At 38.5% G+C, this 26017-nt stretch overlaps 2 protein-coding genes across 4 annotated transcripts in view; both read right to left on the bottom strand.

Annotated features, from left to right (window-relative positions):
• Positions 1-376: 376 nt before the first annotated feature.
• LOC112565851 (PH-interacting protein-like) overlaps positions 377-26017 on the bottom strand; it is a 29560-nt gene continuing 3919 nt past the window's right edge. The window contains exons 8-33 of one of the 3 annotated variants that reach the window (XM_025241684.1): positions 25233-25454; positions 24969-25069; positions 24510-24681; positions 23645-23784; positions 23274-23457; positions 22959-23093; positions 22475-22603; positions 22055-22280; positions 20318-20686; positions 19502-19640; positions 18499-18774; positions 17511-17685; positions 16997-17236; positions 16649-16773; positions 16334-16416; positions 14415-14526; positions 14067-14128; positions 13154-13427; positions 12781-12906; positions 10492-10624; positions 10024-10179; positions 8388-8540; positions 7737-7852; positions 7217-7404; positions 5342-5590; positions 377-4660 (exon numbers count right to left, since the gene is read on the bottom strand). In XM_025241684.1, coding sequence (XP_025097469.1) covers positions 4572-4660; positions 5342-5590; positions 7217-7404; positions 7737-7852; positions 8388-8540; positions 10024-10179; positions 10492-10624; positions 12781-12906; positions 13154-13427; positions 14067-14128; positions 14415-14526; positions 16334-16416; positions 16649-16773; positions 16997-17236; positions 17511-17685; positions 18499-18774; positions 19502-19640; positions 20318-20686; positions 22055-22280; positions 22475-22603; positions 22959-23093; positions 23274-23457; positions 23645-23784; positions 24510-24681; positions 24969-25069; positions 25233-25454 — 4374 coding nt within the window. In that variant the 3' untranslated portion in view covers positions 377-4571. Of the gene's footprint in view, positions 4661-5341; positions 5591-7216; positions 7405-7736; positions 7853-8387; positions 8541-10023; positions 10180-10491; positions 10625-12780; positions 12907-13153; positions 13428-14066; positions 14129-14414; positions 14527-16333; positions 16417-16648; positions 16774-16996; positions 17237-17510; positions 17791-18498; positions 18775-19501; positions 19641-20317; positions 20687-22054; positions 22281-22474; positions 22604-22958; positions 23094-23273; positions 23458-23644; positions 23785-24509; positions 24682-24968; positions 25070-25232; positions 25455-26017 lie in introns of all 3 variants that reach the window. The other 2 variants (XM_025241683.1, XM_025241682.1) reach the window with 2 other exon arrangements.
• LOC112566088 (suppressor protein SRP40-like) lies at positions 4004-4543 on the bottom strand. Its single transcript, XM_025242036.1, has one exon. The coding sequence runs from the start codon at positions 4541-4543 to the stop codon at positions 4004-4006; it is 540 nt and encodes a 179-aa protein (XP_025097821.1).

Here is a 26017-nt window from a genome sequence, read left to right on the forward strand (position 1 = left end):
GCTGTCATCCTGTCACAACAGGAAACAGACATAATATCAAGATTATTTCACTAATTTAGTACACTGATGCCACTCATCAATAATTCAATTTGAGCAAAGCAGTAAATAAAAGAAAGATGACAATAAAATCATAGCTGTAATGGGAACCTGACTCTAGTGAGTGTTAGGAAAGGTAAGGCAGAGCATATAACAGGAAAGGTTAGGAGACAACATTCATCTTTTTTTTTTTTTAACACAGCTGGAAAAGTTAGAGGCAAAAATCAAAGCTAGGTATCCTAAAAAACCCTAATCCTAGCCCTTGTTTCTGGTTTGAGGAAGAGCAGCTGCTTTTATCTTCATTCTGACCATTCTCACAAGCAAAACAAAAGACGAAAAACACTGTTTTCCTTTACTTCAAGATCACTTTCTGTATTTAGCCAGGAAAATATTTAATACAAATGTGGAATGTGGGGGAGGAAAAGAAATACTTTTGTTAAACAATGTTAACTTGCTCAGCAGTCCAGGTAATCTGAAAATGCTCAGTCATCAGTTATATACATGTATGCAAGAACACGAAACTAAAGTATGCAAAAGATTTCATGATCAATACCCAAGACAGATTTTAGGGAGGAAAAAAAAGGTGATTGAAAAATCTTTAGAGAATGCAAACCACCTCTCACAACTGCTTCACCTTTGGTTTTAAACCTCTTGCAACTGCATTTGCAAATTCACATTATTTCCTTCCTGAAACTAATAATAAAACAAGCTAATACATACAAACCCTTTGAATGGTTACAATGCAAAATAGTGACACCAATTCGTACCTCTAGGTAGAGGTTTAATTTATCTGTTTCTATGTAAATCAGTTTAACTCTTCACTTGCCTCATTGGTCTTCAGTTTTCCTGCTTACTCAAATTTGACATGAATACCATAATCAAGTCATCATAAAATTATTGTGAACTTGTTTACCTGCAATAATAACCTGTGTGAAAATATCTATGTCATGTCTCTTGGAGCTAAGTCTCCCCTCCCTTTAAACTGCATCCCTGCTGACAGTAATTCAAACAATTTAACTGCTCTGTTCTCTGGCAAACCTGCCACTTTTTTTTTTTCTTAATCTGAACTGGAATTTAGAACATCCAATCCGTTACACTATCAGTGTGATCCTTTAGTCAAGTCTGAATGTATTAAGTATTTATAAATTGTACAGAAATATCTCTTTATACACCAATATGTAGATGGTTACCCAAAAATGAATCTTCACAGAAGAATGCTACTGTACACTCTAGAAATATAATCTTTAACAAGAAAACTTATAAAAAAAAAAGCATCTTTAAAGTTTTAGGATCCATTGATTATTTTTTTAACCAATTATGTGGCCATTCCCAAGAAGTTTCTTCAAACTTTATTAGAACACTAGTACAATTACATTCATTCATGCAACATTTTAAAAGGTTTAAGTGTTTTTCCTAATTAAATGAAGGGGATTATGGCAGTGGTCAGTGCCCAAGGCTGCAAAGCAATAGGCCTGGCATATCTTGGAGTGTGAGGATATAATTCACCTACGAAGAATGCATGTTTAGATTTCCAAATAAATGTTGACCACACAGCCAGATGATGGAAAAGCAAAAACTGTACTTAAAACTGTAGTCATTTAAAGAGGAGTTTTAAGTAGGGGCAAGGGAAGTGACCTCTTGCCGAGTGGGCCAAAAGAGTTAGTGGTAAAGAACATGCACAAGGCTAATATAGCTTTGTAAGATGTTCTCAAGATTTACACAATTTTCCATCTATTATAGTCAAGTTAAATACTAAGAATCTCAATCCAAAAATGAATAGATAAATATTCCATTCTTATTTTATGTGCTCTACCATTGAAAACACAAATCTCATATACCTATGGTAGAAAAAAGAAATGAATGCATGATTGAAACATGTAAAGACTTGGACGGAAAAGTCATTCCCATCATGGGTCAAACTTGTGAGCAAAATCCCCTGTGATAACTCTATAGTAAAACCAATCATATAATATGTGCAATGCATACAATATCATTCATACATTTGTATCGAATTTTATCATTAAAAAATTCTTATAGCCATTCTTACACAGAAGATAATGCAGAATAAACAAATTCCCAAGATCTTCATATCTCTCGTTACAAATTACAGACATTTGAGTATGAATGAAAGAAACATTATTGCATTAAAAAGAAAGTTTTCTGACATGAAAGAAGGCCACGTTTGCACAAAAAACACACTTTTGCTTTATGTTAAGGAGAAACTCTTCTACCCACTTTTCACATGCACATATTTGTCCTGAAGTGCACACACAGACTTTACATTAGAGTAGCACCTTAGCAGCTTTGCATGAAATATTTGTGAAAGCAGACCCCACACTTCCTTCTATGGAAACTGTGCAAGTGTTCTGTAACATTAATATTTTTTTATCCACATTGTTTTGTCACTTTCTAGGAAGAGGTGAGCAGTAAAAAGAGTGGTATAGTCAGGCAGTTTAAGCAAATTTTAACTGATTTTGCAAGTCGAAAATTGACATCAAAAGAATTTGCTAGTCTATACCAGTGATGCCTAACCTTTTCTCACCCGAGGGCCGGACTGAACATGGTTTAAATCTTGCAGGCCAGAACATGGTGGTTTTGCCAGAATCATGATGTTAAAACTGAAATTATATTGTGTCTGCTTAGGTTGGACATTCCTGGTCTATACCCTGACCTTGACTCTACTACTTTACCAACTACAAAATATCCATGTAAAGCCATGTGCCAAAGATTTGGAAGACACTAAAATAAGTCTGCATGAGGCAGAAAGACTGCTGTAAGCCCCTCCTTCGCTAGTGAAGAGAAGGAAATAAACTCTTAAGCTCCTTTACACTTTTAAAAACAGCAAGACCTGAATTTTAGTAAGACTGCCATGTCCGCAATTAAGCATGCACAAATAATTGAGTTTTTAGAAACTTCACCAGGATTGCAGAGTGGACAGTCATGTTTTAATCTTTATGCAAATGGCAAGTAAAGGCAATGGCTGCACAGCTCACTAGATATTTTAGCAACAGAAGAAGAAACAACTAAAAGTAAGGTTGGAGGGGGAAAGGGGGCTGACAACAATCTAGTCATTGCATATGCAAAGCTTAACATCCAGGGTGGGATTCATGCCAAGAAAAAACAAACTCTGTACAAAATAAACACCTGCTGCCTCTGAGGCTGTTACCATGTAACATCTGATCAGCCAGCATGCACTTCTCTCACACTCTCATTTGCTCTGCATCTTTCCTACATAGTTACCTGCTGCACCTTACAAAGTCCTCTCACATACCTACCTCATCAACAGGGAAGATTTTGGGAGAACACGATGCTGCCTCATCAACAAAGTATTGGCATCATTGACAGGTTTCATACTAAGATCCCATGAATGATGCTATTATGGCAAAGGATGACAATAAACCAGCTTTAATTAATTACACTTTATGCTCTACTGCTCAAAGGCAGAATTTAGTAACTCTGGCTTTTTTCTCAACAATACTCTTCCAGCAAGAAACAATTCTACTAGATAAAGAATCACCATGGCGTCTAGGATGATTGCTTGGATAAGAAACATGCAACTGAGGGATTCTCAATTTAAATTCAGAAAGTGATGGGTGCAAACTGAAATAGCAAGTATGCACACTTAAACTCTACAGTTGACATCAGAGGAAACAACTGCTTCTCTTTGTAAATAAAGGCGACAGATGCACACTCCATTCTTATACATAAATCCAAGTGTTCTTTCCTCAAATATAAATGCTTAACCAGGTCAATCCCTTGATGACCAACAATGCTAAATACTGGTGGTTAACACTGATATATGAAGTTCAGGTTACAGACCTATGAAGCATTGGTAATCCAGTCACAGTCACAAATCAATGACTGCTTTTACACCATCACACAAATGCGAACATCACCTGTGGCACTCAAGACACTCCTGCACTGAAAACTAGCTTTCACAAGCCATCACCTTGAGAGCAATCCCTTGTCAGTTGCCTAAAAGATTAGCACGAGCACGTTTTGTCAATCGTCGAATACGACCTCTGCTGCTCATGGTTACACACGACTCATCCTCATAGTCTTCCTCTGAATCTTCCAGATAATGTACAGTCTGTCGTCCTTGGTTCCTAGTGGTTCTTTTCCCTGATTGTCTTGTGCCATATTTACCAATGCCAAGAGCAGTTTGGGCTTTTGATTTTTGTCTTGGCAAAGTAACCTCACTGTCACTATCACTGTCTGAATCACTGGTGCTGTTGTCGTCCATTTCTTCCTCTTCATCTTCCTCCTCATTACTGCTAGATTCCTCAGCTGTGGATTCTTTGGCATTGTATCGCGTGTTAGATTTTTTGCCCCGAGATTGGGCTTTCTGCCTCTGCCGTGTCCTGTGCTGCCGAGTATTTTTTTTCCACGCCCCATCAGTGGAAGAACTACTGCTGCTGCTTGTACTGCTGTCTGAATTGTCATCTTCTTCCTCTACATGCTGCAAGGAAGAGTCCAGAGATGACAAAGAGGTGCCTCTTCTGGTCATCCTTTTCACATCTTGCTCTTCCTCCTCATCAGAGGTAGTGTAACCGCTTGGGCTTCAGGGAGCCTGTCTTGGCTCGGGTGCAGTATTTGGCTTCTCCATTCATTGCTTTACTGCCAGCTAAATGTGAGAGAGGAAAAAAACTGTGTGATCATCTAATCTAGCAAAATATTATCACTGTTACCAATGTCAGTCATCATCACAATCTAATACATAGTTTATGTGAAATTTTGACAGTTCTCTCGACTAAAGACTACCTAGAAAATGAGCACTTTGTTTCATGGTTCTTTTCCCCCATCTGACCTATTTTTTTCTTTTTATAAATGTGTACTGTATGTGTATGCATCTATGTCAGTGCAAGCAAAAGTTTTAATGTTTCTGAGTGAAAGATTGGGATCAAAGTCTGCATGAAAGTATCTTAGTGTTGTTTCATTTTCCACAATTATTTTGTTATTTAGAGGGATATGTATTTACACATGAGAGTCAACGAGTCTTTTAAAAAAAGCTGTCTTAAACTTCTACAAAAGAGCTATAGGGAACTGACAATTTTCAGGTCTTGAATAGTGAGGCTCAAAGAATATTTTAAGACTAACACTACAATCTATAGGGAACCTAACAAAATAATATTTGACGACATGAAAACAGTAGTTCGAAGAAGACTGCCATGATTGCAATGTCTCATCAGCCACCTATAAATAAAAGTCCTTGCACAAAATCAATAAACAAAATTATTCACAAATAAAATGAACTTAAAATCTTCAACAAATACAACTGAAAAGAAAGCATCAAAGATCGACCCACCTGTAGCACGTCTTTTTGACCCCCGTAAGCCATTTTTGCCAGGACTTCTTGCTTTTGATCTCCAAGCACTGCCACTCCCCTCTTCAATTTCAGTGTCCTCATCTTCATTATAACAAACATTCTCCTTGTCTGACTGACTGCTTTTTGCTCGTCTAGACACAGGAAGCTTCTCTTCCTCTTCTTCTTCATCGCTGTTTTCATCTTCAGACTTATCACTTTCACTTTCAACCACAGGCTTTGTCTTTTTCTCTGTAAAATGTCCAAAAAGAAAATTTCTCCTTAAGTAAAATTAGTTTTGAAATTTAAAAAATTTATACTAAGCGTGTTTATCCTTCTTAACCCAGTAAACATGGCGTAATCATTCCAGAAAGAATAACTGTGACCCTGTAGCTCAGGATGATGCTTTTGCTTGCCAGCTACCTGACACTTTGATGTAGCTCTCTTCCACTGTGAGGTGTATTCTTCTGTCAAAAATCTTAGACTGACCAGTCCAAGACTTAGATTTAATATGTCCAAGGCATTGAGAAAAATACCATTTTTAGTGGTAAAATATTTTTCTTCAAGTACTTACCAGATTACATGACCATGTGGAGATCACCCTTTAGCTACCTCAAATCCAGCTGTCCAAACCTGTTCCAGTTAAATGACCGCAGAATGGTAGGACACGAATTCAGTTCAGCCCTCCCCGTCTCATCCTCAACTATCATGCTAATGAACACTCCAGTTTTTAGCCTGGACTGAGTCTTGAACCCACTGTGGGGAGGTGGGAGTGGAACTAGCAGTCATGTAATCTGCTAAGTACTCAAAGAAAGAAATTTTACCACTAAAAATGGTATTTATTCTTTGTACTGTACCAGATGACATGACTATATGGAGACTAACAGGAAGAGGGAGCGGTAATCAACTCTGGTAGCAAACCTAGTGATACAATAGGTGAAACAAACTGGCCCACATCTCTGGCATGTCTAGGCAAGGGTGCATTGACACCACTTTTGGACCCGTATGGACACCAACAGAGAGAGAACAGGAAACACATTCTTGCATGGCCACTTCCATCTAGCCTCTCTACTCTTACTAAAAGAATAAGGCATCGTTGTTGTGTGACCACATAGTAATTCAGTGTCCTGAGGGGAGACAGAGTAGATATCTAGCCTCAACTTATACCACTCTAAAGATAAAAGCATTTGAAAAGGAAGAGAAAAACAGGGCAGGCATGACAGATGTTAACATGCAGCCTTCACAATACTTCACATGCTGCAGGTGTATCCAAGAGACTGCAGAAACAAGATAGCTGACACATCTTAACTGCGTGGAGCCGGGTGAAAAACTGGAGATAAGTGCTCACTAGTGTGACAGGCGGGAATGGGAGGGGGGCTGAGCTGAATTCATGTCCTACCTTTCTTTGGTCATTTGACTGGAACAGGTTTGGACAGCTGGAATTGTAGCTAGAGGGTGATCTCCACATAGTCATGTCATCTGGTACAGTACGAACAAGAAAAAGAGCAGCCTACAAGTCTTTGCTGACCAGGTCATGCAGCCAACATGAATCTACCACATTCATCTAGCATACTTGTGTATAAGAGGCATAGATGTTCCCCATCATCTGTCAATGACATTTCTTGATGCTCCATCTTTACATATCAGTGAGCTACTCACAGTAACATATGACAGAATGTACCAGGGCAATCTTAGCAGGAGCATCATGTTGACTGGGTTGAGCAGGATAAAGGCATTTTGTATACATTTCTAACTAAAGTTAAAAAAAGCATTGTGGGACAGTCTCATAAATAATTTTTTGTACCTAAAGTCTAAAGGAAAACACTACTTTCATTTACCAAACACAAAACCAGGTTTTAAAAAATATTTGTTGCTTACTCTGAGGGAGTGCAGGTTTGCGGTTTCTTTTTTCTTCTAATGAAGTTCGGATGCTGCCCTGTATCTTGGAACCATTGGACAGTCCTGATGTAGATGGCTGGCTGTCACGGGAAGATGACTGACTCTCAACCCATCTGCTGCTTGATGCAAATTGTTTGGCTCTCTCAGCTAGGAGGGATGACTGGCTGCTGTGGATGTCAGACCATATAATTTACTGTGTACAAAGAGTGACAACTGGCTGCTGGACATAAGACAGCACAATTTAACATGTACAAAAAGTGGTGACTGTAAATTTGCTGTAAAATGAATACCTTCCAGCAAATGTTAAATTATCTACAGATTCGCATGTAAATAAGGTTTTGATCATGGTCTTTGAAGTATACGATGTTTAGGTTAGCCAAAGCAAATTCTCTAAAAGACATAAAGACATATCAATCAAAGAAGCAGACAATCTAAGACTTGGCAAGTTAATTTACAATAAAAAAAAGAAAAAGAGCAAGGACAAGATAGGATGTTTAACCTGTTGGGACTTGAGTGAGTAAGTCTGCTACTTTTTGATGTTACTCGCCATCCACCCAAAGTCTTCTTCACTCGCTCCTCAAACATTGCTGACAGACGAAGGGTCATTGAAAATATCTGTGTAGAACAAAAGAAAGAGTAAAAAATGTTGAAAACACACTTTCTGGGGTGTACAAAGGAATATAAAAGATAAAAATGATAAACTAAGAAAAATGTGTACTTTTACAGCCTAAATCAGGGAAGCAGATAGCAAAGTGGTTAGGGCACTAATACCCAAACACTGGTTCAATACCCATGTGCCACAGCAAACATCCAGTCCACCAACCCACCAGTCGACAACGAGTACCCAACTCCATAAAGAGTTCACAAGAAAAGTGTGTTCTTTAACTTCTCATCCACCAAATAACCTACAAAGATCAAGGAACAATTTTTTCTTTTTCACTGCCCAAACATATATGGGCGGCCTGTGCTCCTCGACGAATAACAAGGAACAAACTAACTAAACAAACATATACTGTGGTCACCATAATATGAAACAATGTTAAATTTGTACACCTATATGTGTGAATCATCTTGTGTATCTTCATACAGACATGAACATTATGTATACAGCACACAAAGTCAAATTTAAAAAAAATAAAACACCACCAACCCTTGATCTTTTGTTGGTGTTGAAAAGCCTAGAGTTTGCAAAAATAAGACGAACATCTTTTGCAAATGCAAGTGGAGATTCATAAGCACCACTCTCCAAATGCTGACCGACTGTTTTAAAGTCCATGGGATTCTCCACGACATTGTGATAATTCTGCAAAAATAAATAAAACTCTCTTATGAGTCCCAAAACAATGTGATGCTGCAAATTCTTTAATAAACCTTTTCAAATCTGTCAATTTAAGCCATTTAATGCATTAACATTGATAACTCCATACTGTTCAGATAATAAAAAACAAAAACTAAGAAAAGAAGACAATGGTTTTTATCCACCTTAATTTCTGGAAACTTTCTTTTATTCAGTGTTATGATATACAAGTGGGAATGTCAAAAACACTATTAAAATAAATTGTTGATATTAAAATTTATTTCTTCAAGTACTTACCAGATGGCACGACTATATGGAAATCACCCTACTAGCTACTTCTCAGTCCCAGCTGTCCCAATGACCAACAGGGAGAATAATAATAAATGTGTGATTTATAGAGTGCCTAATCTCACTAAGGCACATGCTCTCAGTACTTAAGTCTCGTAGGAGACATGGACAGAATACAAAGGATGGAAGGGACAAGTAATAAAAGACAAACATATAAGACACAAAGAGGAATCAGGGAACAAACAGTAAGGATGGAGAGTGTCATGCTATGCTGAGCTACCAAAATGCTACTGACTGCATCCAGAGTGAACTGCAAGGTCTCTCGGGTAAAACCTATCAAAAGTGGAGTCAGACCACTAGCCTATAGCCTGATTGAAGTGAAGGTATACATTTCTAGAAAAGGCTAGGATAGTAATTATAGCTCATATACCCTGACTTTAACCAGACATTCTGCCCATGGAGATAGCTCTACATATGCTGCTCTGAAGATTGCTTTTGTCCATCCAAAAATCATCAGTGTCAAGGGTAAGAACAGGCCAAATCAACCCACCGCTATGAGAGGTATATATGCAAGGCTCAAGCCAGGTCCTGAAGCCTTTCTGGATCTCTGGGTGTCTTTCTCAAAAGTGGGTGAAAAGTAACTTCCTTTTGATCAAGCAAATAACCTAATCTTGGCCAAAAACCCAGGGTGGATAAGACAGGAGACAGCCATCATCTCAAACTGCAGACAGGCCAGGTCAGAGGACAGGATATGAATCTCTGACACTCTAGCCACCAAAGGGACATTAAAGAAGCTTCAAAGAGGCTTGAGATAAAAATAAAGGCTCAAAGACAAGGGAGTTCAGCAAGGTAACAACGGGGGAGGGGGGCCGATATTTTGCCAAACTTTGATTTCTAATCACTTTAAACAGTGGTAGCTTTCTACGTCATTTTTGGGTTGTCTGGGAAGTTAAAATAAAATGTTCAAAATCACTGTCGCTCTACACTATTAATTTTAAGATTCATAAATTTTTGAACAGAAGTTCTGACTACAGGCCCTGAATTGACATAGGTGCAGCTTTCATTCAAGCACCTATTATGGCTCTGGTGAAAAGCACTGGAGTTGTTAGCCCTCCATATCAGGGCAAGTTCCAATTTTGTATTGGTCAGCCTAGCAATTTAACATAGTGAGAAAAGCAGATTTGAAGCACCAAAGACATACTGGATATGCTGCTGGGTCCACTGGCTCTTTGAAAGGCTCTGCATCTTCACATTCCAGCATGAGGCCTAACAGCTCCCAACACTGGTCTCTCCAGTCAATGGCATCAGCAGGCATCTCTGTTCGTGTACGTTTGCTGTTGCGATGATCATCGCTGACCTAGCATATTAAAAAGCAGCTGGTAAGCAGTTGTATAAAAAACAAACTCATATGCAAAACATGTTTTGATAACCCTTTTTTTATATAAAAAATTCCAGCTCTCAATTTACTATGTATATAAGCCTAGAATGATTCATCTTTATTAGATCAGTTTGGTTTTTTTTGCTGACCTTTTTGTGTTTTAACTGGTAATAAAGCTAAATGTAAAAGTAGCGAGGCTTTTAATCTTATCTTCAATATTAAAAACATAACCAACATACATTTCCCTCAACTCAATATCAGAAAGGACAAAATAGAATTTAAGGAACTTACTCGTTTGCGCTTATTTGAACTGCCTGTTGTAGAATCATCATCATCATCATCTGTGTCAGAATTTCCCCAGTGGAACTGTTGCCCATGACTTAACTTCTCAAGGATTGGCATAGGGTCACGACAGTTTGTATCACTGCAATAAAATATGCCTGCTTCATTTTAGAATTCAATAGTTTGACATGCTCCATAATTTGCATGGCCCGTATTGTCAGCTAAACTTAATCATGATGTCCTCCTTCAAAAGCTATATCCTCAAAAGACTTCATTTTAAAACTTAAAAAAATGAAAATAAATTATCTCTGTTTTCTTACTATATCATCATTTTCGTTATCAAACTAAAGCGTTTAAGTCTCATCTTGGCTCAAAACTAAAACATGCTCTTTTTTATTATTATTGCTATATTTGCCCTTAGTAGGAGATAAAAAGAGACGTTATTCTGAAAAGAATTTTACATTTGAATCTAGTACTTCCTTCTCATGAACGATCAATCTTCTCAGATTCTTCTTTTAAAACAAAACAAACAAAACTTGCCTATCAGCACAAACCAATCAGCAAATAGGTGTCATTCTGAATTGGTATTTCAGGCATCATGACTGTGTTAACACTAGCACCAAGACATCACAATTTGTTTAATATTTTAAAATCTTTCAGTACCAGACAACATGCTCTCTGCAGTCGAACATAGTTCAAAACATGCTGAACTGAGTCATGCACACCATGTTTCTGTCTCATTGCTCCCTTGAGGAGCATAGGGCCACATTGTTTCTGTCTAATAAAAGCCAATAAAAAAAAAATGTCCATAATGCTGCTTATTATTAATTTTGTTTTGCATGATGCCCGCTATAATTTCCCATCATAAATATGCAAAACCCATTTGTTGATATCTTAAAAAATAGTGTTGTGCTGCCTGTCAGGACAGAACTGGTTTAAAGGAATTAGTTGAAAAATGTTCTTTACATTCTTATAAAGCTCAACAATCTTGGTGTGGGATTACGCTATTGTCCATTCCCAGCAAAGCACTGACCAGAATCATCCTGGAGAGGCTGAAGAATGCCCTAGACAAGAGATTGAGGCAAGAACAGACAGGCTTTAAGCAGGGTAAATCATGCACAGACCATATCGCTACACTACAAATTATCATTGGACAGTCCATCAAATGGCAATCACCACTCTACGTGACTTTTGTTGACTTTGAAAAGGCTTATGACACCATAGACAAGGAAACTATCTGGAAGTTGATGCAGCGCAATGGATTTCCACGGAAGTTCACTGCCATCATCCAGCATCTGTATGAGGACTCAACATGCCAGGTGATTCACAATGGGAAGCTGACTGACCCCTTCGCAGTGAGGACTGGAGTGAGGCAAAGTTGTATGCTTTTGCCAACAATCTTCCTGATTGTCATAGATTGGATCATGAGAAGAACAACTTCTAACAGCAACACTGGCATTCAGTGGACCTCTGCCTAGCAACTTGAGGATCTCGACTATGTGGATGCCCGTTGTCCCAAAAGCAGCAACACGCACAGACAAAGCTCACCTGGCTCTCAAAAGATACAGAGATGACTAGCCTGACCATCAACGTCAAGAAGACAGAAGTAATGTGGGTCAACAATAAGCAAGAAGCCCTGCTCCAACTACATGGGGAATGTATTACAGAGTCTGACCGTTTCACCTACCTTGACAGCATAGTCAGCAAAGATGGAGGTGCAGATGAAGATGTAAACAGCCCAATAAATAAAGCTAGGCTTGCATTCCACATCCTGCAACCTATCTGGAACTCCAAGGCATTATCTCTATACACTAAGATGCACATCTTCAATGCAAACGTAAAGTCAGTCCTTCTCTATGGATCTGAGACATGGCATGTGACAAACGCCATCACCAACAAGATTCAGACATTTGTCTACAGATGTCTGCGCCACATCCTCAGCATCAACATCTCCAATACAGACCTGTGGGAGAGAACCAACCAAAAACCTGCCAGACAAGACATCAAGAAGTGGACTGGATCAGTCACACCCTGCGAAAGCCAACTGACAATATAACAAGACAAGCTCTGGGCTGGAACCCACAAGGGAGGAGCAGGGCTTGGAGACCCAGACAGACATGGAGTAGATCGGTAACAGAGAGGCGGGGGAAGCTGGCATGACATGGTCCCAAATGGAAAAGGATGCCCAGAACCGGATCTGATGGCATGGTGTAGTTAAGGCCCTATGCTCCACTGTAGGTGAATAGGAGCAAGAAGACAACAATCTTAGTAAAATAAAAATATTTCTGTGAGGCAGACCTGATCACACGCAGGATTGTTTCTGTTACAATGGCAGCGCTACGAGATATTGGGGTTCCATCTTCATTAAACTTCTTGGCATTCCTTTCTATGTGTCGCACATCCCACTGCAAAGCACTGATCCTCCTGTGAAATTATTTCAGAAAACTTCAAATCATTTCACTTTTTTTAATATCGACTGCTGGAGTAGTGTAAAATATATTTTTAAATATCTTAATGGCAATAAACAAAATTTTTGTCTGCACTATTATTGCAAGCTCTACGATTCTTAGCCTGTCTGCTCAAAGGTATGTTTTTTTTTTTTACATAATTATGCTGAAAGCCTCAAATTTGTTCTATGCAGCAGACTACCACAAATGGAGCAACAGCTCACCTATAGTATCCGTTCTCCAATCTGGCCTTGATGGTGCTGAGGTCGATGGGATATTCAATGATGTATGCATACAAAGGAAAAGCATTGAGGTCCACTGGTGCATTAAAAGGCTCTGCCACCGAATGCATCATCACAACCTCCAAGCATTGAAGGATGCGCTCTGTCTCAACCTCCCTGCCAAATGATGACCATTCTCCAGGCTTTGGCAAGTACAGAATGCGCTTGAGCTCCTCTGGGTCAACAGGTACTCCTCCCCCTATGCTGCTAGGTAATACTGTAAGCAGCCAAACAAAAGACTGTAAACAACAATGGACCTGAAGCGATGAATCAGCCATCAACAAAACTCCTAGCATTTAGCATCTGGTGCATGCATCAACAATGCAAGCATGAGTTGTAGCTGCTAAGCACTGGAAGTACTGGCATACATCATTATGGCCAGTTAAAGATTTTATTATAACTAACACTTACAAATGCTCTTCAAAAGGTAAGAGGCACTGCAGACAAAGGTTAACACCAATTATGAGGAATGTTATTTTCTAAGAAAATGCGAGATTCTTGTCAGGAATATTAAAAATTAAAGCTTTTATTTTCTCAAGAAAAGATCAAACAAACATTGACAACATTTTTGTGAATGCAAGAGATAGGTATGGTTGCTATAACAGATACTTAACACATTTTTTTTTTTACTTATCTATTTCAAACAATGGGCTTCAACATTGCAGATTATTTTGATGCAAAGAAAAGGAAGAAGAAGACAAAGACATTGCTTGGATAACAAAATAAGGACACAAAATAATCTTTTAGCAACAGATTTTATCTTTACTTAACCTATTTCATCTACAATCTAGTTCATTATCAGATATACAGTTTAAGCTAAAAATGAATTTAAGGGCAACAGAAGAAAATTGCATACAGTTTTCATTAATAGGCTCCATATCCCAAGGACTCAGTCGTTCGTACTCTCCATTGTCCCAGCTGTAAAGAAAGGGGCAAGGTCTAATTAGTACTGTTGTACACTTGTACATCACCTGGTCATTTTGTCTCCCAACTCATTTCTCTTTGAATAAATGCTACTTCAAAATACCCTGTATATGAAACATGATGAATAAACAGCAACAACTGGATAAAATCTTACAACTTATCTGCATAATGCACATCCAATTTCTCATTCTACATGACGAATAACTTAAAGTTATTCATCTGTCCATTCCTTAAAAAAAAAAACCCAAATAGTACACCTAATGCCTGCAAGTCTACTTACTGGACATAAAAGCACTGGAAGGGACTATCTGGAAACTGCATGTGTAGTGGACTCTGGCTTTTTATGACACCCATCCACCACTGGTCATCGATCATGGAGCGAAAGCGATCTCCTGTAAGATATGACAATATAAAATCTATAACTACTTAATTCTCTGCTAGCATAATGAATTTGCGTAGACCCATGTGGATCCATGCATGTCTTGGGGTTTTCTGAGTTCATGTATACGACAATAATAAAGACTGGACAACTGTCTGAACACCCATGTCAGTTATTAGTGATACCAGTTCCTATCAAATTCAATGATTTTGCTCAAAAATATGTAAACAAAAAAGATATGAAATCAAGTCATGTAGCTAGGTGAATCACATTTGATTTAGAAATACAGGTTACACGAGTTATGTTAAAAGCAAATACAGCTAGCTAAGAAGAGGACTCATGGTCTAACCTAGAATGCTTCACAACGAATATGGCAATTTTTAAGCCCTTTAGTAAACTGGGCCACCAGGTGGGTATCTGACACTGCATCGATCTGCAGGCTGTTCATTCTGGAGCATCATGGAATGTTCGATGACCACCTCATCACGCTGCTGTCGGTGATTATAGAGACTGGCAATGGTATCAACATCTTTCTGCTTGCCGTATGCCTCCACCAGGACAACCAAGATCTTTCATGTCATGAGGGAACATCAAAACTATATAAAAACATGCCACATTCTGAGGCATCCAGTTTATGGTGAGAGCTAACTCGACCTCTTTTTCAACTCATCAACAGACTGAGTTGATCTACGGAAAACTTTTGAAGGTGGAATGGCTGATATGTTCAAGAAGCCTCTGCTGTGCTGTCGCCTTCTGCAGCCATAGTGCACTTCGTTGCTGAGATCCTGTTCGCAGCGCCAATTGATGTGATCAAGTGGTAGGGGTGTGATGTTCCTGAGGAGTAACTTCCTCTCACGCATTCAAAACAGATGCAGGAATAGCGCCAGCAGAAATATTATGACCTTTATTCTCCACAGTTTTGCTCTCACATCAAACTCGTCTCTCTTTTCTTTTTACGTCATTACAACTATGACATTTCTCTCTCCTTGTCTCGTTTCAGCTCTGCTCTTATATACCTTCCGGAAAGCTAAACTTGCCACAATGCACCTGTACCGCCAGAGCAGTTAGGAGCTTTAATCCTAGCCAATCACTGCCAAGTATCCTCTTTTGCGATACCTCAGCAGGTCCCGCTATAAACTAACAACAAACGCCAGCTTACCAGTCATCTACGCCTTTTTCATCATTTTCAAGCTTATTTCTGACACTAGACTTGTTCATCATTATCATAAGTTATGTTTATTTATTTCTACATGGTTTGTAACCATTAAAATCCACTGTATACAAGACTAAACATCAGAAAGATCATCAATTATATATAAGCCTGTCTCAAATTAAATATTTTTTTTAATATGATTTGGTACACTTGTCTTTGGATTTACAAAAACATGCGGTTTTACTATGGAGTAAAGTAAAAATTGTTTCTTTCTCTTAACTTTGAACTTTAATGAAATTTTTTTATTTGTCCTCTCATAACTGACTTTTTTAATGATTATTTTTTAAAATACTTCAAATTTGTGTGCACCTAAGGATCAGACTCAAAGGTAAAGGAATGGACTCAAAATGTTAAATCTTTCTCCAAATAATCTTTATAAAAATTCTGCCTCTTCTAGTAAGGCTCTACGCTGCCATATCTGCTCAGACCAAACTGAAACATTTCTGATGATTATTGAATGCAGCCGTTCATAAAGCTAATGGTAAAAATACTGTGATTTATCCAAGAGTCTATGATACTTCTCTTTTACTTTCAAAGCAACCCCTTTAGTTAACTTTCTCTTGAAAATAAACCAAAGAAAACTAGTCAGTATTTCAAGACAACAAACCTGTCTTCCATCGGCGTCTGTAAGAGATGTCAAAATGTTGCCTCAAGACTAGAAAATCAATGACATCAGGCATGTCATGATACCTGCAACAAAGTCAGTAAAAACATACCCCCAATTTTAGATTCTCATTTATCTCCTTTTTTGTTTTTAGTACAAATTAATCTTACAATGGATAGCAAGTTTTCCAAACCTAAAAATCTTAAAAATGGCTTGTGACTATTTTCATCTTGCAACACTTTTCTGTCAGCGGAAGGTGCTCTCACACACACACACAAAAGGAATGACTAATGCCTTTTAAAACAAAGATACAATCACCTTATGGTAAAGGTGCGACCAAGGAGCCGACCGGTCTCTTGGTTGATAAATGCAAGTTTCAAACTGACAAGGCGTGGTGGTTTTACTTCATAGCGAATCCCTACGATCTTTACAAGCTCAACTTCCTGGAGGGAAAAAAAATATGCAAGCTTTCATGTTCAAAATAATAAAATTCAAAATAAAGCTGTGTATAACACCAATATTGAGGACAGGGATGTCTTTTAAAAAGAAATATGTGGTTTTAAATAAAAAGAGTAGAGGTATGGAGAGGCAAAACAACCTTAGCAAGTAAGCACAACATAAGAACAGGTCTGCAAGTAGGATTGCATGCAAGGAATTAGCACTAACCCTGAGATTGGGGATCTTGTGCCATGGTTGGTTCATGTTGGGGTTGATCTCATAAGCATTATGGCGCAGCACAGCCTGCAGGTACAATTCATGTCCCTGTCGGAAGTACATTACTTCATCACCCATCTGTGGCACATAGGGTGTCTTTCGAGGAATAGTCCCAGTCAGCCACTCTGGAGGACGAAACTCCTCCTTAAGCTCTGTAACTTGTGGCAAGTTTTTCCCATTTACTTGCTTCTGCTGCAAGAGAAAGAAGTATTAATGTTTCAGAAATTTCAACCCAAGAATTTTTTTTCAATATCACAACATGCACAGAATACCGTGGTGACAAACCACTGTGCCACAGACCACAGTCAGCTTGGGATCTATTATTCTAAATCATGGACATCTTTTATACTCAAGGGTAGCAAACAAAAGATGCCAAACTTAAAAGGCAGCTATTTTCCAGACACTGTGCCAAAATATTTTAATCAAGTCACATGCTGTCCATAAAAAGACTTTAAATAAAGCCCACCTTTGTAGACTTGTGTTTGCTGTTTGGAGCAAACCTTTTTTGAATTCGCTTCTTTGCCTCTGCCTGTTGGTCACTCCTCTTTAGTGCTGCCTCAAGAGCTTCATTTTCATGATCGTCTTCCTCATCTTCATCCAAGTCATCAGCCTCTTCATTGTCATCTTCAGCATCATCTTCACTGGAAGAAATATGCTTTTGCTTGGGTTTTCGCTGTGAACGTCGCTTGGGAGGTTGTAGGTTGCTGCTGCCTTCCATTGTCCAGTCAGAGTATTCACTTGTGTCACTGATAATGTTTTGTCAAAAAAAATTGCTACCACATAATCTGATGATGACCAAACTCCTGCTTAATCAGAGGCATCACAGCTCTTTTATCTCCATGAAAAGAAAGCAAGGGAGAAAGAAAGAATACAAAGAGGACATCATGACCTTCACATGCAAAGTCAGCTCCCTTTAATTTTATTGTGAGGGGGACAATCTGTTCCTTAGTTACGAAGTAGTAGCCAACAAAGGATTCTAAAGAACTAATGGTTAATTTTTGCTGCCCTAAGTAATTTTAATGATTCTTTTGATTTATAACAATTTTGTAATCTTAATCCCGCAAGAAAATTTGCATGTGGCAAATTCACCCCTAGAAATTCAGATAGACTACAGCGCTCAACAGCTTTTTTCTATTAAATTAAAATTCATGCAGCAGTTTTATGGGTTTACCAATAAGATTGTATACAATTAATATCAATTATCTCTTTTTATTATTGATGACCTGCTGCCCACCATTTTAAGGATTTTACAATTTTTCTTGCTTGTCCACCAAACATATATTTTCAATGAAATTGCATAATTCTGTATTTGAATTAGCTCATAGTGATTAAGGACTGTACAACGGTCATCACTGAGCCCATCTCATTTGTGACTTTTTACGACTTATGTATGAGAACTAGTAAGCATGCAGAAATGTGAAGAGAAGCAAGAATGAAAACTGAGCACATTTTACCTGTCCTGCTCCGATGGAACATTGTCCGACTCATTCTCTTCCTCCTCCTCTTCTTCCTCTGTGTCATAAAGCGCACGAGTGGTCAAGCGATTCCGCGCTGTATGTTCTGGACCTTGCCTGGAAGATCCTGCTTTGGTTGAGGGCTGGTGCTTGCTCTTAGATACTTGGCCAAACAAGGTTGATGGTGTATTTGGTACTGATGGCTTCTTCTTTTTTTCTACTATATATTTCCTGATCTCTTCATCCGCAAATGCTTGACGCTTCTCCTCTGATTTTCTGCAAGAATTTTTTTTTTATCAGCTCATTAACTCTGGACAATTCATCACATTTAGGTATATATTAGCTGTAAATATAATCCTTTCTTCCACCCTTTTTTTAATTTGTTTCAGTTCGGTGATCTTTAATGCCTGATAGAGAGACATTTATCTATCAAATTTTTATCTTTGTAAATCCACTGTAACTCTAATATGCCTCCACTACCTCTCTCTCAAACCAATGGAGATAGATAATCCACCTGACTTAAAGAAACATGAACTGAAACTAATGGTATGCTACCATATCCTTTTTATCCACTAAGCATATATACACTAGCAAACACCACAAAATAAAAGCATGACAGCATCTTTGTGATAGCCTTCATAGTTTTTCATCATTATTCATATGCAAATTTTCTCTCCGTAGAACTGCTAATTAAGACATCTGAACATGAATGAAAATAAAATGGTATATTGCACATCTCCTATTTATCAAAGTACAAGAAAACAAAATAAAACCCAGCAAACATTACACCTTACCATTCTTAATAACAAATTGTTTACACGTCAAAAAAGAGACTCAAGCAAGCTTTATCATTTAAATCAAAACCTGCTATCATTAAAAAAAAAAAAAAAACCCTCATATACAAGTGCAATAAGGTAAAGAGTTATGTGGGAACTATGTATGTGACACTGCCACAGTGGCTATTGTAGCACATTTAGTCTACTTGATGGAAGAAAACCCTTACCTCAAAACGCCATGATTGATGCCTTTAATGATGACTCTTTTACTAAAAGCAGCTGCCCCACTGGAAGATGTGCGCTGGGACATGTTCAAGGATTGCCTCACTCCCTCTCTTTCTCCACTGCGTCTCATCCCTACTCGGCCTAAAATGCAAGCCACTGACATTTTGCAGGTTACTGAATTATATTATTTGTATAACCTGAGATTTATTTCGCATGCTGGTCACAGAATATAACTTTCTCTGTCTCAACATGGAAGTCAAATCTAGAAATAGCCACATTTGCGGACCTCATGCAGTCCTGCTCAGAGAGAGGAAGTGACCAGCATGGGAGATAAAACAGATAAAAACATCATAAACTTCAAGTAGACATGAGACCCTAACCAAAACACAATAAAAGACACATCAACCCATATGACCTTCATCTCTTTCCCCACACTTCGGCTGCTAGCCAGTGAGCACACGGCCTTCGCTTATCTACGTGGCACACACTGGCGTACGCTGCATTGTTGTAATCACAGTAGAGTCTAACTTTTGACCTCCAGACCAATTTGGGAATTCTCTGTTCCATACAGTTACAATATTTTATTTGATTTTACTACAAAAAACCAAAACCTTAAAGCTCTCACCACATAAATGTTTTCAAAATGCTCTTTAAAACAGAGTATCACAGACAGTTGTCTTTATTGTAGGTTAATATATATAAATTTTTCAAAATACTTGTCAAAATTTCATTTGTGGGCATTTGCCACTATGTCGGGAATAGCTAGCAATCACGTGAATTTGCTGTAGTGTGGCAAAAGAGTTAAACAACCAGTGTACCTTGCAGCTGCCTTGGGCGTAGCTGCTGTTGCTGCTGGTGTTCCACAGGTGGGGGGGAGGCCATAGGTAGCTCACCCCCTTCTGCTAAAATCCTCTGGTCTTGCTCTCTCTGAAGCCTCTGAATCATGTCATCGATGCTTGGCCGATCAGCACGGTCCCTGACCATCATGGAGTTGCCATCATCATGCTCATCTTCTTCTTCATCATTATGACCACCAGCCATAGCCTGTCGTCTCCCTTCAGCATGGTAGCTGTGGTCTCGATGTGTGCCAGAAACCGCCTGCATGGGGGCATTTCCTGCTTCATTTGGCTCTGCTTGGTGGCCATGAACTAGGTTTGGGTCACCATCCCCTATCACCTCTGAGTCACCTAAAGCATATATATAAAGGATATTTTGAGAGTAAATTCTCTTTCTTTGAGACTCACAAGATGACGTTGCCATAGGCGATAAAGGGTTAGACTAGTTCTTTAACCATCATAAAGCTTTCTCCCCTAACAGAGCAAGCATGTACCTGTCATGCAAAGCCCTCCACTAGTCAGGTGAGTAACTGCCCTCTAGCAGCATAAAAGGCCAAATGCAAGGCCAACACGCCAGTTTTTTTACCAACACTCAAACAGCGGGAAGGTTGGGATGGCCTTGATATCATGTCATCTGATAAGTCTCAAAGAAAGAAAATTTACTCTAAAAATTTTATTTCTTCTTTGAATGTACTAGATGACATGACCATGAAAGAATAAAGATCTGGAGGGAAGACACAAACAACCACCGGACAAGGCAGGAAGCAACCTGTTGCACTGTCGTGGTTGGCTGAGGTGCCAGAGATGCAGCATGCATGAAAAAAGTCTTTCACAAAAGGAAGCCAAAAGAACAGGCCATTGTGGACAAAAGTCCGACAAGGCAATGATGCAATGGAAGGCAAGACAGTCCAAGCATTGACACATCCTGCACACATGAAGCAACCAGGAAACCTCCAGAGAAGGAAACGCAAGCATCTAAAACACAACTAAAAACAGAACAGTCTTGAGAAGACTTCTTAACACAGTCAGGCATCAAAGGCCTAAAGCGTCATGAACAGTTTCCCTGTGTTAATCACAAACTCCTGGAACTGCAGGTCTGGACTAGGTCCCATACGGGAGCAGGCTAGCGCTTTCTAGAGACTGTAGCCAGGCATCCAAGGCATCGAGCTTACCCAGGAAAGTTTTCGGGTGTCATCCCCCACACAGCACCAATTCTGGAACTGCACAAAACTGGGTCAGCCAGGAGATCAAGAATCTCATCATGTCATCTAGTAGCTCACTGTCTGGGGAGATAACTTCAATGATTAAAGAGCTAGTGTAACCCTTTATCTCCTATGGTCAAGTTACCTAGTACAATCAAAGAAGAAATATCTCGTAGTCTCTTGAAAGGCATGAACTGAAAAAAAATGTTTTTTTAAAAACTTTTTATGGCTTCTTAGGCTGCTGAAATAGTTGTATACTTGTTCTTATAACCAATAAATTTCTAGGTCACTAGTGATATACAAGAATTACAAAAGTTGTCATACCAACCGATCTTTCACTTTTTCAGCTCATACATTGCACTGATAAGTCATTTACAAGCATGTGCCACTTAAAAGCACAAAATGGTCTCATTTGAATAAAGGAAGAAGCTGACCAACCATTTTACCTTCCTAACCACTTGACGCTGAATAAGATGACTAATTTTAAAACAGTTGCGAAAAATACAGAGTAACCAACCAGCTTCATTGATCGCAATCTCTGGGATCAGCTGTTCATCTTTTAAGTTCTCACGACCAGGCACCAAACGTTGCAAAAGTGGGGGATATGGATTTCCATCAATGTTAACAAGGAATGGGGGAGGCATCAGATGAGGAGGCTGCTGTGTCTGCTCATCTAAGACAAAGTTGTTGGTATCCCGGATCAGCGGCCTATAGTCAGTGTGGAAAAACACCTCTTGGGGCACCTGTGGATGGAACAAAGGTCAAGAAAAACGTACTCCACAAGAAGTTCAGCTTAATCCACCAACAATAATTCAAAAGAGCAACAGGGCTTTTTACAAATTGCTAAATCCATAAAAAAAACCACAGACACAGCTTAACATATTTTATGCTTATAATCTACCAGATAATCTCTCATATTAGATAATTCTGATGTCACCTGCTTTATCTTCTCATTTGAGCCAAAACCAAAGAAAAGTAGATGGCCGTGTGAATCTGTTGCAGCAAAACTTTGACCATCTGGTGTGAATTTGCAATCGTAGACTGCTCCATGACCTTGTCCCTGAATCTGAAGCAAATGAAAAAAGTGCCTTTATCTACCTAACCTTCATCTACATGCAGACACAAGGTATAATAAAAAAAAAAATGTAAGAAATAAATTTCTTCAGAATAAGCAATTAAAAGTGTTTTAACCTTCAGCCCTCTGTTAAAGTTTACAGAAAAGTTGCCTATACAGTACAAGACTGGCTCACTGCTTGTAACTGTAGGCCACATTATAAGAAGAACACATCTACAAAGTATCAGGGTATAAGTGGAAGAAATGCCGCCATTTTATATGAATCTGTGGAAATAAAACTTTAACTATTTATATCACTTTATAAAAAAAAAAAAAAAGGAAGAAAAAAAAGGCAAATTCCACATACATTGTTGAAGAAAGTTTTTATCTTTATTCCTGCTACAATGTCCCACACAACAATGTTCCCATCATGACCAGCGCTGACCAAAATCCTGCGGTCCTTAGGATGGGCATCCAACACAAAAACTTCATCTTGGTGTGCCTGAAAATCAAACGACAAGTTCACGGAATAAAGTCTGCTGAACAATATCTTATCCAATGTCTGTCAGGTATAACTATCTAAAAACATCTGGATGAAGATTCTAGCAGCATTTACCTTTTCCACTGTTCTTTCTAAATACAAAACAGTGCTTATTTTGTGCAACCAACAATGTCTTTTTACCTGTAAAATATGCATGAGCTTCCCAGTGTAGGAATCCCACACTTTGATAGAGCAGTCGCTGACAGCTGTTACAACAAGAGAGTCATCTACGTTCCAACTGACCATTGTCACACGGAGTTTGTCCACCCCAGCTGCAATAGCTGCTGCTGTGCTTGCTTCCATGGCAACCACCTCAGAACCCTTGCTAAAAGCCAGAAAGATTGTACAATTACAATGTTTAGTTGTAACAAACAGCTTCACATGCCATCCTTTTGATGATATGTATTCTTTAATTTTTTTTCATCCACTATCTACTTGGCATTTAAACAAGCTCTTCTTAAAAAGTATATGAGCGTGTGTGTGCGTGCGCACATTATTTAAAATAAAACTACCTGTCTAATTTTGTGGCCATGTCGAGTACAACAGCTCGCCACTCCTGCCTTTCATATCGCCAAATACGGGCTGTCCCATCTTCACTGCCACTGACAAATCTGTTTGAGTTGTTGCTGTAGCACATGCTGTCAACTTTGTTCTAAAGACAGTTAAAATTTTAACGTTATGAATTGACTGCACCTATGGCACAATAAGGCACACTCTCCACAAAGTAAATTCACTGCAAAATGGAACAGTTTATATGTCTCACATTTCCCATGCAGCTTAATTATGAAAACTACAAAAGCTTTTCAGAAACCATAGTGACTGCAAACAGGATTTTATCAATTTGATATTGCATTTATCAGAGTGCATTTTTTTTCATTAATCTTCTTTACATATCAGATAGTTCACAGCTTGTAAGTAATGAAATCTTTATTTGAATGTTTAGTTTGCCCTAGCTGTTAAGAAAAATCTACTATCCAGAGCAAATTTTATCAACATTTTAGATCAAGAGAAAGAGATTCAAGATGCAATTCTAAGTAAGAGTGATGTCCCTTTGCCTGACTGGCTACAGACTATTCTTCATCTCCTTTCATCTTTGAAGATCTGCACCACACTTTTCTGTGCTTTTGTTACTCTCTGCTTGCTATTTTCTGTGCCTGCACCATAGTGCTTTTTTTCTGAAATTTCCTTTGTTATTAATTACTACTGAGTTGCGTACATGCGGTCTTAAGAAACTGATCGTCTTACAGCTAACTAGCACCTCAGCATTTGCATATTTTTACAGATTCAAAAATTCACCAAAAAAATTGGGAGCATTGTAAAAACGAAAATCCAAAAGTTAACAAATTCAAAAATTAAAAAAAAACTCAAGGTACTTACAGAATGGGCTTCTAATTCACAAATTTTTTCAGGTTTTGCAGAATTCAGCAGATAGACCCTAATAACATGATCAGAATTTCCAGTGGCCAGAAAAGAGCCACCAGGACTGAAGGAGGAGCACAGCATTTGAGCACCAGCATGGGATCTCTCCACAAACTTCAAGGGCCTAGGACTAAATCAAAAAATTGTTAAATGTGCTATTTGAAAACTACATTATCTGGTTTATTATTAGCTAAATGAAGGGTTAGAAACCTAGTGCACAATAGTCTAAATAGCAAAATATGTAATCAGTGAGCAATGATTGCACAAAAAAAAAAAATCTTGTCAAATCAAGACAAACTGTAATGTAACAAGCTGAGGAGTGTACTTGCTGAAAACTTAGCCTTAACATTTTAGCCTTGTAAAACATTTTGGTATATGTAAGTATATCAACAAAGTTAATCAAAGTTGCTTTCATACTTGAATAAGTTAGTAACAACATTCCACATCCAGAAGCAGACACAGCCATCGGCCCCTGCTGACAGCAATATTCTATTATCTCCCTTGCACTGTGGGCTAAACTGAAAAGAAAAATTAAAAATCAAATTTATCAGCTTTAACAAAAACATCTGATGAATTTTTAAAATGTTTTATAATCCATAATATATTCCAAAAAATTCTCAATCTGCTACATTTTTCCACAAGGTGTAATAATGGTGTAATAATATTTTTACACTACTTTACCTGTAATGTGTTGATGGCACCAGTATGACCCTGTAATACTGCCAGTGGGGCCTTTGTCCGCAGACACCACACCCTAACCATTTTGTCACAGCTGCTAGAGGCAAGGAGGGTGTTCTCATAGTTGACAGCCAAATCAGTGATTTCAGAAGAATGCCCACGCAGTGTGGCAAGGAGACGTCCACTGTCAGCATTCCAGATCTTGACAAGAGCATCATCGGCACCCTAGCGATAATAATGAAAATAAAAAAGAATTGCAAGTGCTTAATTTTCAAAATGTTTGTTTCCCACCGCTACTTTTCTTTTTAAAGAATGAACAGAGGTAACATTCTTTCCTGCTTCACAAATACAGGTAAAAAGTAAAAGATGAACAGTCCCAAAGCCTTGCAGCCACAGAGGCAATGAACATGTGACTCACCACGTCTAAGGTGTGACACATTTAAGGTGAAACCCAACCCCTTCCATCCACCAGTCACACAATTCGAACTAAAAGGCTTCTGGGAAAAGTCAAGAGCTGTTTTCAGCAACAGCCTGAACAAGCCTCATACCAACGATCACCAGCTCCACAGTCTAGAATATTAATCTATGGTAATTCCCCATGATATGTAGTTAATCAAAATTAAATTCTCAAAAGTGAATTTTTAATGCCTGAGAATACAATTCTATTTCTGTACTACGACTAACACCACCACCACACAATCCTTCCAGAGAGTAAATGAGATTTGATTTTGCTTCATTTCTTTTCACCGGCCTTCTCCAAAGACAGTGGCACACAATTACATCACATA

Source organism: Pomacea canaliculata, linkage group LG6 (assembly GCF_003073045.1).
Source record: "Pomacea canaliculata isolate SZHN2017 linkage group LG6, ASM307304v1, whole genome shotgun sequence".
Taxonomy (NCBI): domain Eukaryota; kingdom Metazoa; phylum Mollusca; class Gastropoda; order Architaenioglossa; family Ampullariidae; genus Pomacea; species Pomacea canaliculata.